General features: G+C 38.3%; 1 protein-coding gene across 1 annotated transcript; it reads right to left on the bottom strand.

The window, feature by feature from the left end:
• Positions 1 to 294: 294 nt before the first annotated feature.
• Positions 295 to 12,676, bottom strand: tmtops3a (teleost multiple tissue opsin 3a). The gene is given in 5 exon segments (XM_007894704.2): positions 295 to 487; positions 489 to 526; positions 2,111 to 2,344; positions 6,379 to 6,707; positions 12,343 to 12,676. Coding segments are annotated over 5 exon segments (1,128 nt in total).
• Between the last annotated feature and the right edge of the window lie 274 nt (positions 12,677 to 12,950).

Here is a 12,950-nt window from a genome sequence, read left to right as displayed (position 1 = left end):
AACAGGAAACTTTCTGGATAGGTAACTTATTACCATCGACATCATGTTGTTTGTTATCTTTCTGAATGGAGTTTATTACACTCGCTAGTGGTGGTGGTATTGAAGGGCAGCACAAAGCCATGTTTACAGGGGGAAACATCATTTTAATCCTCCACTTAAATGTTGTGCACATCTGCAAATTAACAGCTTTACAACCAGTTCTAATATTACTACAAAGAGGGTTTAAATCAACAGTGGCTGCAAACATTTAGTTAACAAAGTAATCACAAAACCTTTAAAATAGTTGCATAAAGGTTATCTGTTATGACGAGCTCCTAAAACCAATGTGCGCTCCTCTTTAGACGAGTTCTCCACATGTCGTTCCCTTGGCTTTCTGCCATCTGATAACCGTGAAGAGGGTAGACACATCTGCATCATATCCCGCATCCTGCTGGTCAGCTGTAAGTCTTTGTTTTGTTTAGAATTTTTATTGGTGTAAGGTTGGGGCAGTGTTACATCTCAACAATGTTACAAAACACCTGTAAAACTAAACACACGGAAAACAAAATCATTACTGTCAACCGTTATGAATTGGAATGGATTTCAAGATAATCATTTCATTCCAAACCTAAGTAATTCCTCACATTTTGTCTCTATCTGGAGACATTCATTAAAATGTTTTTATAAAATGTACTCAATCCTATAACCACTTTCATGAAAAGAGGCCAGTTCCAAATTAAGACTGAAATGAAAAATCGCCCACATTTCTGTGTCATCTTAAATTTTCAGACAAAGTGGTCTTAAAGGCTAAGACAACAACAACTTACATTTATGTAGCACCCCTCACGCAGGATAGCGTCCCAGAGCGCTTGATTTTCACATTCGTGCAAATCGACACAGATTCGTCTTAGCTTGTCAAATAAAATCAGAGATTAATAGTTAAGGCTGGAATTCAGTCTCGGGATTCCCTGAACAGATGGTCTGGTACTCTGTTGCTAGCCCTGCCACCTGCATACCTTACCTGCTTATAATGGTTAATTGTCCAGGCATATGCCTACACAGTCCATTGATGAGCTTTTCATTGGGTTGTATTAATGCAACCATAAAACCCATCACCTAGTTTACAACTGGAAAAAAAGACCTTGACTTGTGTGTCCGCTAACAACAAAACAACAACAAAATTACATTTGTATAGCGCCTTACACATCGGGAGGACATTCCAAGGCACTGGTTACATGGAAATAAAAGTAATCATTACCCCAAAATTAACATTTGCAGTAGATTTCTATACTTTTGTTACTTTTTGAGTGAGAGGGGAATAGAAGGGTATGAGAGGGAATAGGGAGTAGGTGGAAACTCATGTGAAGTATAAACACCAGCAAGGACTGTTTGGGCTGAGTGACCTGGTTTCTGTGCTTACATTCTTTGTAAATCTTCTGCAAAACTAATTGTGCCTCTCATTCATTATGTACAATGCACTATAAAAAGATAACAAATATTAGACCTTTTTGAAACCTAATAACTTGATATTCCTGTGAACGATTTGCATGTTCTCTTTCATTCACCAGTTGTCGGAAAGTTTCAAAGGCTTAGATTAGACAGGTTTGTTTCTTCCTTTCTTAGCTCATTAACTCCAACTAGAATTCACCAATTACACCAGTTTGGTCTTCAGTAATGGACTAAACTGCAGTGGAATGGTTATATGAGAAGTTTCTGTATTCACTTAATATGTTGTGAACAAAATTTTCTGTTGGACAGATAATGAGGTTTTTTTTCAACAATCTTTTGTAAAATCATTTAACTGTTTACTTGAGTGAATTAATTATATATAGTGTGAGGACCATGAGGCATTTGACATCACCCTGACGTGAAAGGCGTTAGATCAAATGTGGTGATCAATAATTCGATTGTAGGCTAGAGGAATCCCTCCAGAACACAATGTCTTTTATTTCCAAAGCCTGATCCTAAGAATCTTTCACTTAATTTGATGCAAGATGATTTAAAAAATTACCACTTCGAAGTTAAAAATCATATATTCATACCCAATTGCATGAGTGCAATGTAAGAATTAGAATCAGCTGTTTTACCTTCTCTGTTAAATAGAATAATGTCCTCTTCATTCGTATCTTACCTGTTTGTTCATTATGACGTAGATAACTGGGTTAATTACGGTGCTACTTTTTGCCAGGATCGATGGGATAACACTGCATGTTGGTGTGATAAGATCCGCATTGCCAAATGTTCCAATCAAAGCCACTGTACCATAGGGTAACCAGCACAGAAGGTAAAAGGTTACCATGGAAATCACCATGAGGAGAATGCGGTGTTCTCGTGTTTGTGCTGTCATCTGATTAATCTTGCCAACCTGCGAGGTCAAATATACCAATATATCTGTCACATGTGAAAACAAGCACTTATCTGGCTCGAAGTCATTCATCATAATCCATAATCAATGGAGAAAATCCAATTACAGTAAATCGAATTGCAGTATTTACACATGATTTAAACTTCTAAAACTAATAATAATACTTGCATTTTATATAGCGCTTTTCACATCTTCGAGACGTCTCAAAGCGCTTCACAGAATATACTTTAAAGTGAATTGACGGTATATTTGTGGGCGAAACACGGCAGCTAATTGCGCACAGCAGTGTCCCACAAACAGTCGTGGATTGAAGTGACCAATTATATTATTTCTTTTCTTGAGGGCTTAAGTAAGAAGATTTTGCCCTGTTTGGAATCGAATCCAGGTCTCTCACTTGCGAGGCGAGTGCTTTAACCATTGAGCTACAGGACTCCTCAAACAGGACTCCTGTTTCAGTTTGACTCCTCAAACTAAAACAGAAATCAAAGGGAAGATTCCAAAAGTAAATGAGTTATTCATTCTGAAAGAGGGGCAGTGATATTACTGAAATTTCTTGTCATTCAAGAAGATTAATAGCAGAAAAGTAAATGGCAGATTGATTTTAAGATAGATTAAAAAGAAGGACGTTGGAACAAAAAGGACTAAACATGCGTGCACGAAGAGACGTTGAGTCACAGAAATATAGAATCAAAATTCTTTTCTCTTGCCAAACAGCACCAGCAAAAGGCCACCACATAAATGTAGCGGGAAATCATAAATACTTTTAAAATCAATAACAAAGAAGCTTGGGGATCTCCCACCTGCCAAGATTAATAACCACGTGAAACATTCTGTTATATATACACTTGAAAACAGCGATGTCGGTAGAAAGCTGTCCTAAAATGGTTTGTAATTAGGTGGTTTCTGTCGAGAAACCCACATTTTCCAAATGTGAAGTTTGTACTGTATAATATGCTTGAGTGCTGAGATGACATAATCATTTCAAACATTTTGTTGTACTGCCACAACAATGCTTTTTGTAAGAAACAGAGGTATCGCAAAGGTGGATGCTGCTTACTACTACCAATAATACTCATAGTTGACATTCACCTGAGTGTAGACTCGGTATTTTTATCGGGAAATACATTTTAAATTTAATTTTGTTTTATGAAAGAAATTTGTATCAATTATTTATTCATCTTACTTTTGATGAATCGTAACACAAAGTAATTTCATTGGAAGTGCCTTTTCCTTTCCATCTCATAGCAGCAGTTAAAATAATGGCACGGCATCAACCTAAATGGAGTCCTGTGGCTCAGTGGTTAGAGCACTCGCTTTGCAAGCGAGAGACCTGAGTTCAATTCCAGGCAGGGCGAAACCTTGGGCAAGTTTCCTTACTCCACACAGAGCCTAATAATAATCCCTCCAAAACCCAAAACAATAATAAATTGGTCATTTTCAATCTACGACTGTTTGTGGGACATTGCTGTGCGCAATTGGCTGCCGCGTTTGCCCACAAATATACAGTCAATTCACTTTACAGTGTACTCTGTGAAGCGCTTTGGGACGTCCTCCCGACGTGAAAAGCGCTATATCAAATGCAAGGATTATTATTATTATTATTATAAAGGAGTATATTATAAAGGAAATAACCCAGAGGATCAATCACTGCCTAGTGCATTTCTACAGTATCTGGAGCAGGCAACTCTATATCTGATTCCTGATCTGTCCTCAGTTAGGTGAATTTAAGTAGTGTTGGAGTTGGAGTAGGAGTGGAAACCATTGGCCCCTATTGTAAAGTGAATTTTGGATAGGAATCGTACAGAACTTGGTTCTTATGCCTGGCAAGGGTAACTTGTTGATATTCTCTAACTGAGTTTAGGCAAGAAAAATGGCCATTAGGGTGACCTACTAAAGATTTGCCCCAAACAGTATTGTAACAAGTAAAACGGCCTCATTATACCGACGAGGTTTACCTGTTTGTTCCAAATGTTGTGTTTAATAACAAGTCTCTACTGTAATGTCTCATTTAACATTATAAACCCTTTCCTCACAACCTTTCCCATTTCTCTATAACTTGTTAATTTCCTCTCTACCGAAATATGATTGTTTACAAAATAAATCTATGGACAAGTGTATTTTTGTAATAAACATAAAATAATGACACTCCTCCAAATTGTCAAGATTATTAATAAGTATTTACATTATGACGCTTCAGTAGAATTATTTTCTGTGAAGCTTTTATCAATTACAAACACTAGATATTATACGCTGATGATATTCCCATTTGACTAGGAACTGAACTATTAAATGATGCTTTAATTGTAGGTAAAATAGTACCAGTAGATGAAGCAAGTGCTGAAATAATCATGTTAAGAAAACAACAAATTCAATTTTATGAGGAAATGTCTTATACAAAATACTGTATGAATCTCAAAGGTGTCCGTGCAAAGTACAATATTATTCAGTCATATCCATCTCTCGACTACTTGCCCTCAGTTAGCTCGCTCCCTATCCACAGAGAACAATCATTACTGCACCATTGCTACTTATTAGGAATGAAAGTACTTCCCTTGTTCCATTCTCAACACTGAACAGATGGTAAATAAAACACAGCAACAAATGGAAACAAATTCATGCATCTGAGATCACACTATGAGACTTCAGAATCATAACAGATTCATAACAGTTGGAAGCCTATAATTACCGACGTGATTCATTCCTAAACTTACTTTGGAAATTCAAAGCACGGTTCAGTCTAAATCTACTTGCATTTCTCAGAGGTTTGGCAAATTATATAATGTCTATATCAACAAGATTTCCAGAAGCCTCTTTATATATATATATATATATATATATAGATGGCATCTTCAGAGTTCAATACATTAAGCAAGCACCGTTATCTTGGAGTTAAATTTATCCAGGCATTTAAAATGTTTTAAAAAATTAGGGAATTTTAATCCCCTTTCAGTGTATAAATTGTTAAAGCAATATTACAAAAAAAAGCTTGTTTATAATTGAACAGTTGTTATCACAATAGAGAGAGATTACTATGTATTCAGCACCTTAACATCTGACCATGTGCTATTCTGTTCTCTTAATTAAATTCAGAAATGAAAGATTTAGTTTCACGAAAACAACATGATTGTGGTACTTCTCAGAATAATACATAATAATAATTACAGAATAATTAAATAGTATGGCAAAATATGAATACCTTACTATATTTATATTTAATTGAAAGCACTTATCAGAATGTTAGGTTTATTTAGGCTGTGCAATTTCACTGCAACTTCAGAGTTAATAGCGCATTGGAAATTAATTATCAGTTTAGTAAAATGCAGTTCAGATGAAATTCAGATCTGGAGTCAGAATATCTGAAATTTGTATTTTTCTGGTTGCGGTAACTAAAGAAGAGACCCTTCTCACAATTTACAGTACAATCCAACCTGCCTTTTGTTGTTTTTTAATTTACATATAGAATTTTTTTTTTCCTATTTTAGTTTTAATAATCTTTTCCTGCAGTCACCTTCCAGTCATCATGATTAAGGTGGTGCAATTGAAATCTTTGTAATTATTTCAGGCTGTTTGCACAATAACCTGAAATTTAACAGAAGATTTATTAGACTGTCAAAATCAATGACAAGCTAGTATTGAATGTTTAAGAAAGTACAGAATTCTGTGTTAATCTCCTTATGGCTCTCCATAATGAAAATATTAATAGTTAAAAGATACTGAGAAAGTATCAATAGCAATGTTACAGTTTCTATATTGCTGAAATGATTCAAATTGATTCTGAATGAAGTCAATGTCTGCAAACTCAGCAATGACAACACATATTTTTGGCCAGATTTGCACTTGCCAATTTACAGACTCACAATTCATTGACTTTTAAGTGATGGCTGTGGTTGATTAATCCATCACTTTGGAATTAGGAAATTAGGAGTCGCTACTTGTGACTTTGAGTTGCTACTTGCAATAACCTGTATGAATATAGCGTTTCAGAATTCACTATCGTGCACTAAACTGTGAGAATGGAAAGCAAGAGTACTTACTCCTCTGATTGCTTGGATAATTCTTCCATAACAATATGCCATAAGCAGGACTGGTAGAATGAGACAGAAAAGGAAAAGACAAATGATGTAGGATGCATTATTTGGTGATCTCAAATGCCATATAACTGAACATGTGGTCCCATATCCTTCAGGGCCATACTTGCTCCAACCAAAGAGAGGTGGCAAAGTCCACACCAGAGAATAGAACCACGAAAATGCAATGTACACCCAGGCTTTTTTATAGTTGGTTGAATCTGCTTTTGTGGACTTCAAAACTGTAGCATATCGTTCATATGACAATAATGAAAGCGATATCAAGGACACAATCCCTGCAAAATTAGAAGAAGAAGAAACAAAAGTTAATTTGGATTTAGTATAGAGTCGTTCGAAACGTTTCTCTGTTGCTTGCACCTTCTCAAATGACTGGAATATTTGTCTGCCATGTCTGGAATAGCTGTTCTCTAAATGATAGGAATTACTTTTGTAACAGAACAAGATGTAGTGTGGGGTGGGGGTGGGGAACAGCATTGAAAGGTGGCTATTCATTTTACATTCCAGAATATGTTGCAAGATAACGAAAACATATAGGAAATAAATAATACATTTCTAAAAACAATCAGTAGATGAGTGTAAGTTAACATGTTTCAAAATGCATTTCTTGTGAGTTATTTGGAAGGACTGTAACATTTTAACACCCAAGCAATTGTATATAAGTTAAGCATCCAACAAAATTACAAAAACAATGGAGTGTCACTCTCTATAAGATTAAAGTACCTTTGGCCACAAGTAAGTTATTAATGGGGGGTGGCATTTTGGACCAGTGTGGAGACTCACCTGGAGGTATTTGACCCTCAAAAAGGTCACTCACTACCAACTGACTTGGGTCCTTTCACATTTATCACTAGATTTACCGCTGGGTATCCACATTAGTCATCAAATGAGATATGCATCTCCAGTGTTTCTTAAACATTCAAACTTGAAATGAACATTAAGTGATCAGTTTTAAAAAAAACATTTTTTACTAACTCTAGCATCTTGAGGTTATACAATAGATCATACATATAGCAATGCCTCATTTTCCAAACTATATTCAGAATTCCATATGATTCAATAAGCCCTCAGTACTATGCTGCAGTATCAGGCTGGACTATGAGCTCAACACCTGGTGCAAACTTCTTCCTCCAAAAAGTGCTGGTATTTGATCCAATCTAATTTTATGTAGGAAACAGGACATTTCACACAAAGCAGTGGAAATTGTTTTTCTGCCACATTGTTCTGAAAGGCAAGTTAGAAGAAACTTTACTCATCAGCTTGCTGTGATTGTATCTGACCTGGGGGTGCCTGCTGCTAACACTTGGTGCCTGAAATAGAGTGTTCTATTCCCCACGGTGCTCTGTAACTCACAAGAGATTGTGCTAGTTGCTGTTTGGCATTTTATAGGATCATAGAATTACACAGCACAGATGGAGGCCATTCAGCCCATCGTGTCCTGATCTTGGTCCTCACCTTCAAAGCTCTCCACGGTCTTGCTCACTCCTACCTCTCCGACCTCCTAACCCCCTACCATCCTGTTCACTCCCTCCGCTCAGTGGGCTCTGTCCTGCTTCACGTCCCTCGGCTTGCTCGCCCCACTATCGGTGGGCTGGCCTTCCGCCACTCTGCATCCAACCCTCTGGAACTCCATCCTGCAGTCCCTCCGTCTCGCCCCCTCCCTCGCCACCTTCAAGACACACCTCAAGACACTCCTCTTCGACCATGCTTTCGATCTCCCTACTTTCCCCCCTGCCCTCCCCCTCTCCCCCACCCTGACCCTCAGCTCGGGTCCATAATCTCTGTCTGTCCAGCGCCTTGGGACGTCCTCCCGACGTGAAAGGTGCTATACAAATGTAATTTTGTTGTTGTTGTTGTGTCTGTGCTGGCTCTTTTAATAGAGCTATCCAAATCAATCCCACTCCCCCGCTCTCACCCCACAGACCTGCAAATGTCCTCCCCAAATAATTGCGTCTGGAATGGAATTTGCACTCTCTCCCCAGAGGAATGTACTACGCTTATCTAATTTTGGAAAGTATTTGGTAAAGTTGGCAAGAGCCAAGGCTTGGGGAACCCCAAGTGTGTGTCGGTGGTATTCGTGAACAGTATGCCTATTCCTGGCATAGCTGAGCTGTTGGGTCCTGTAGTTGATCACGACTCCCGTAAGACAATTCCGGGGCTGCAATGACTTTTCTTTAGGCTGATCTCTCAGTCTCATTATTGTTCAATCCTTGCACTAACAAATTGATGTTTGTATGTGCACAAAAGTACACAGGGTAACCTTTTCATTTAAATGTTGTGATAAATATTTTCATTTGCAACAAAAGCATAAAACATTGACTGAAGCTTCATGTGCCATATTGATGGTTTATTTTGTTGACTTGTTTCTCCTTATAACCGTTACAATTACCTTAAATGGATCTAAACAAATGTTACATTCCGATAACTTTGGTTATTACATAATAATGGATGTTTAAGAAGGTTCCTGTGCTAAAACTAGCTCTTTTTACCATTTGTTATGATGATGTTAAAATGTGCAGAATTGTACATGTCAAGTCTAGGTTTTCTATTCTCACTCTTGTGACCTCCACTTTTTGACCCTCGGTTCCTGTTAACTTTAATTCCCAGGCAAAGGGAAAAAGACCTCCATTCATAATGGATTCCACGGGAATGTGAGTTCGTTGCAGCTACAAATATTCAGTATATTAAGACTAATTGGCATGTTACAGATATGATCATTATAGCTGAACACCTTGGGAAGTCCTCCTGATGAGAAATATAAATGTAATTTGTTATAGTTGTATAGCTTTTACTGCATACCATCAATAAAAGGTGAATGTGTAGTAAATGTTGCCCACTTTTGCCATAAATAGTCTTCAGGGTCCTTTTCAGAAAACTGTGAAGGACTTTGAGATGTTTTGATATGATAAGGTACTATATCAAAGGCAAAGCATTTAATGTACCTTACATTAAAAGCTACCTAAGGCCAATTGTAGCACCAAACTGAGATCAGCTAATTCAGCATAGACTGAAAATCAAGCCTATGACCTTGTGTAATTTACTAAAAAAAACATACGTGTGACTATCATTAAGGATTGTGTATTAAAGGCACTATGAAAAAAAATTCGTGAACCGCATTGGTATGAGTGGATTTATATACTATTAGCATTGTATGCATAAGATTAAAACTAATGCTTTTTATGATTTGAACATTTTATGATCATAAGTTTTTTATGATTTGAACCTAAGATGTGCCACTTTTGTTTTGAAGCTCCTCTAGTTGTTTAAGCATGAGCTTGTGAAGGACTGGTTACTAATGTGAAGGGCAATGCTTCCTCTGGAAAACCATGTCATGGGTTCCTCAGAGCTGTTGGATGAAAAAGTGTACTTGTATTGTACTGGCAGTCCAGCAAAAATCTCAGTTGCTTTCATTAAGGTCTCTGTGAAGAATGATTGAAACTTGAGATTGATTGGTTACTCTTAAGCTGCAGCTCAGTTACAATGATTGCAAGATATTTATTAATTTCACTGACCCTCAATGTAATTTTGCTGAAAGTGTGAAGTGTTGCAGAATCTTGAATAAATCTCATATGCCATTCAACTTGCATGCAATCAGTATTCTAACCTATAAGATACTATTTTACATTAACAACTATCACCAGAGAAACAAAAACTAGAATCAAAGACAGATCAGGTTGAAATTGTCACCAGAGATTCTGTGAAATTATAAAATATATATGAACAGAAGCACTGCCAAACCTAGACATATCTTTTTATGTCACGATGAGGCAAATTGTCATGAGGTTCAGCCGCAAAACATTTGGTTGTATTGTTTTACTGATGGTAGAATGTCATGACAACTTCATTGCCTCCAACGGCCCAGTTAGTAAAGGAGCAGAGTGGTCTGTGCCAAATTAGTTGATAATAATAATAATAATCCTTGCATTTGATATTGCGCTTTTCACGTCTTCTAGATGTCTCAAAGCGCTTCACAGAATATACTGTAAAGTGAATTGACTGTATATTTGTGGGCGAACGCGGCAGCCAATTGCGCAAAGCAATGTTCCACAAACAGTCGTGGATTGAAAATGACCCATTTATTATTGGTTTTTTTGGAAGGATTATTATGATGATCTCAGCAGGAGCAGCAGTAGAGGTGCTATAAATTGATTGGTCTCAGTGCCCTGGCTCCTATTGCTGACTCTACATCCTCTTTGAAGACGTGTACGTGTGGTATCAGGTGATCACAGGACGCTACTTGACTGAGATGCCCCCGGAGTTAAATAGCTAGCCAACACTCACTATCAAGGTTCACGCTTGAATAATAGCTACTTGGGTGAGGTCCTTCAGAGTGAGTGGTGCTTGTGGAACTCCAGTGGAAAGATAAAGGAGTCAAGGTGTCCTCAGAAGTGGAGAGAGAAAGAGAGCTGGCTGGTAGATATTCACATGGAGCAGAATGAGAGAACCATCTCAAATTCCTGGACGTGTACCTCATACCCTGCAACTGTAAAACCTCACATGGCACTGACTTAACTGTGGCCCAAAAGTGTGCTCCCATTTACATTCTGAGCATATACCTGTTTCCAGTCTTTCAGAATGGAGGCTTCTGCTGCTGTGACTGAAATTGCCAACACCCAGATCCAGCTGCAAGTGTGCAATCAGGTTGGTGCTACTTGAGCAAGAGAATACCACAGCTCACAAGCCTGGGCAGTACTTGCTCTTAGTAGCCAGAGGGCAGCTTGCACAGCTGAGGCACAAACAATAATAATAATCCTTGCAATTCATATAGTGCCTAATCATGTTATTGTCTCGTCTCAAAGCTCTTCACAGAATATATTGTAAAGTGATTTGACTGTGTTTTATGGACAAAATGCGGCAGCCAATTGCGCACAGCATTGCCCCACAAATAGTTGAGGATTGAATGACTAATTTTGTTTTGGAGAGACTATTACCCCTGGAAAGCGATCCAGTAATCGACTAACAACCGGGTTCCTACTTACTGCTGGGTAAACAGAGGCGTGCGGAGAAAGGAAACTTGCCCAACAAGTTTTGCCCGGAATGGAGAATCAAACTCGGGTTCTCTAGCTTGTGAGGCGAGGGAGCTATCCACTATGCTACAGGACTCTAAGATGTGCCAAAACCTTTCTTACAGGCAAAGTCCACCCAACACCTTTACCAAGATTCAACCCCTACAAAACTCCTTACTTTACCCATGCTACTAATAAGCAAACACATCAACTTGCAAGATTCTCGACAGAGGTACAACAGCTCTAGTTATCAAAGGCAGTTGACCTAAGAAAAGCTGGACATTTTCAACAACTCTCCGTACATCTATTATCATAAGAACCCACAACTGAAACAGTTATCTTTTAATCTTCTTTACTTTGCTTAAAACGAATGGCTTTTTTTAAAAAAAAGTTTTAAAGCAAGAGAAACCAATTAAAGTTGTACAATACTGTATTTGTCTCGGGGTTCAGCTTTTTTTTAAGCACAGTAATAATATTTTTGTGGCAGTTACTTATTGACCAGTGTGGGCATTTGCCTGGAAGTCACAGCGCTATGGTAAAAGCAAGCGAGAGACCTGAGTTTGATTCCCACCATGGCGAAACCTTGGGGAAGTTTCCTTACTCCACACACCTGATAATAATCCCTCAAGAAAAAAACCAATAATAAATTGGTCATCTCAACTTCAATCCACAACTGTTTGTGGGACATTACTGTGCGCAATTGGCTGCCACGTTTGGCCCACAAATATACGGTGAATTCACTTTACAGCATAATCGGTGAAGAGCTGTGAGACATCTAGAAGACATGAAAAGCGCTATATCAAATGCAAGAATTATTAGTATTTACTATATTATTATTAAAAGAGGCTATTAAAAGATCTGCTATTAGAAGGTTTGCATTGCAGTGGAGGTGGGAAAGGATACATACCGAATAAAGAGTTGGCAAAGCCATACCATTTGCAACCTTTGTGCCCAATAAGCCATCGTCTGTAGATACTGGCAGCAAAACTGAAGGGAGTCCCAAAAACACACACCGACAAGTCACTGAGGCTGATGTTCAACAAGATCATGTTGAGCGGGGTCCTGATCTCCTTGAAGCACACGAATAGGAGCAACACCAACAGGTTGTTAACGCAGCCCAGGACCAGAATGATGCCCAGGAACACTGCCACCGTCGTGTGTCCCGATTGACTCAAACCTGCCAGGTTTGGGGCATGGTCGGAAGCGTTGAGAGTAGTGCTGATGTTAGCGCTGTGAGCCATCATCTCAGCCCAGCACTTGGAGAGAGAGACCCAAATCCAAGGTGGTGCCAGGCAGGAAATGAGCTGAGATTTAAGTGTTTGCGTGTGTTTGTTTGTTTGTTGGTTTTTGTGTGTGTGTGTGTGTGTGTGTGTGTGTGTGGTTGTTTTTTTGTAGCCCTCGCAACTCAGTGTGGCTGGTTGTATAGCAGACAGATCAACAGTGTATATTCCTGGAGACTTTTCACTGTATCCCTCCTTCCCCTGCTCTGCTAAACTCAACTACTCCAGTAATAAA

Source organism: Callorhinchus milii, unplaced genomic scaffold (genome assembly GCF_018977255.1).
Source record: "Callorhinchus milii isolate IMCB2004 unplaced genomic scaffold, IMCB_Cmil_1.0 Scaffold15, whole genome shotgun sequence".
NCBI classification, from domain to species: Eukaryota; Metazoa; Chordata; class Chondrichthyes; order Chimaeriformes; family Callorhinchidae; genus Callorhinchus; species Callorhinchus milii.
This window is presented reverse-complemented; position numbering and strand designations above follow the sequence as displayed.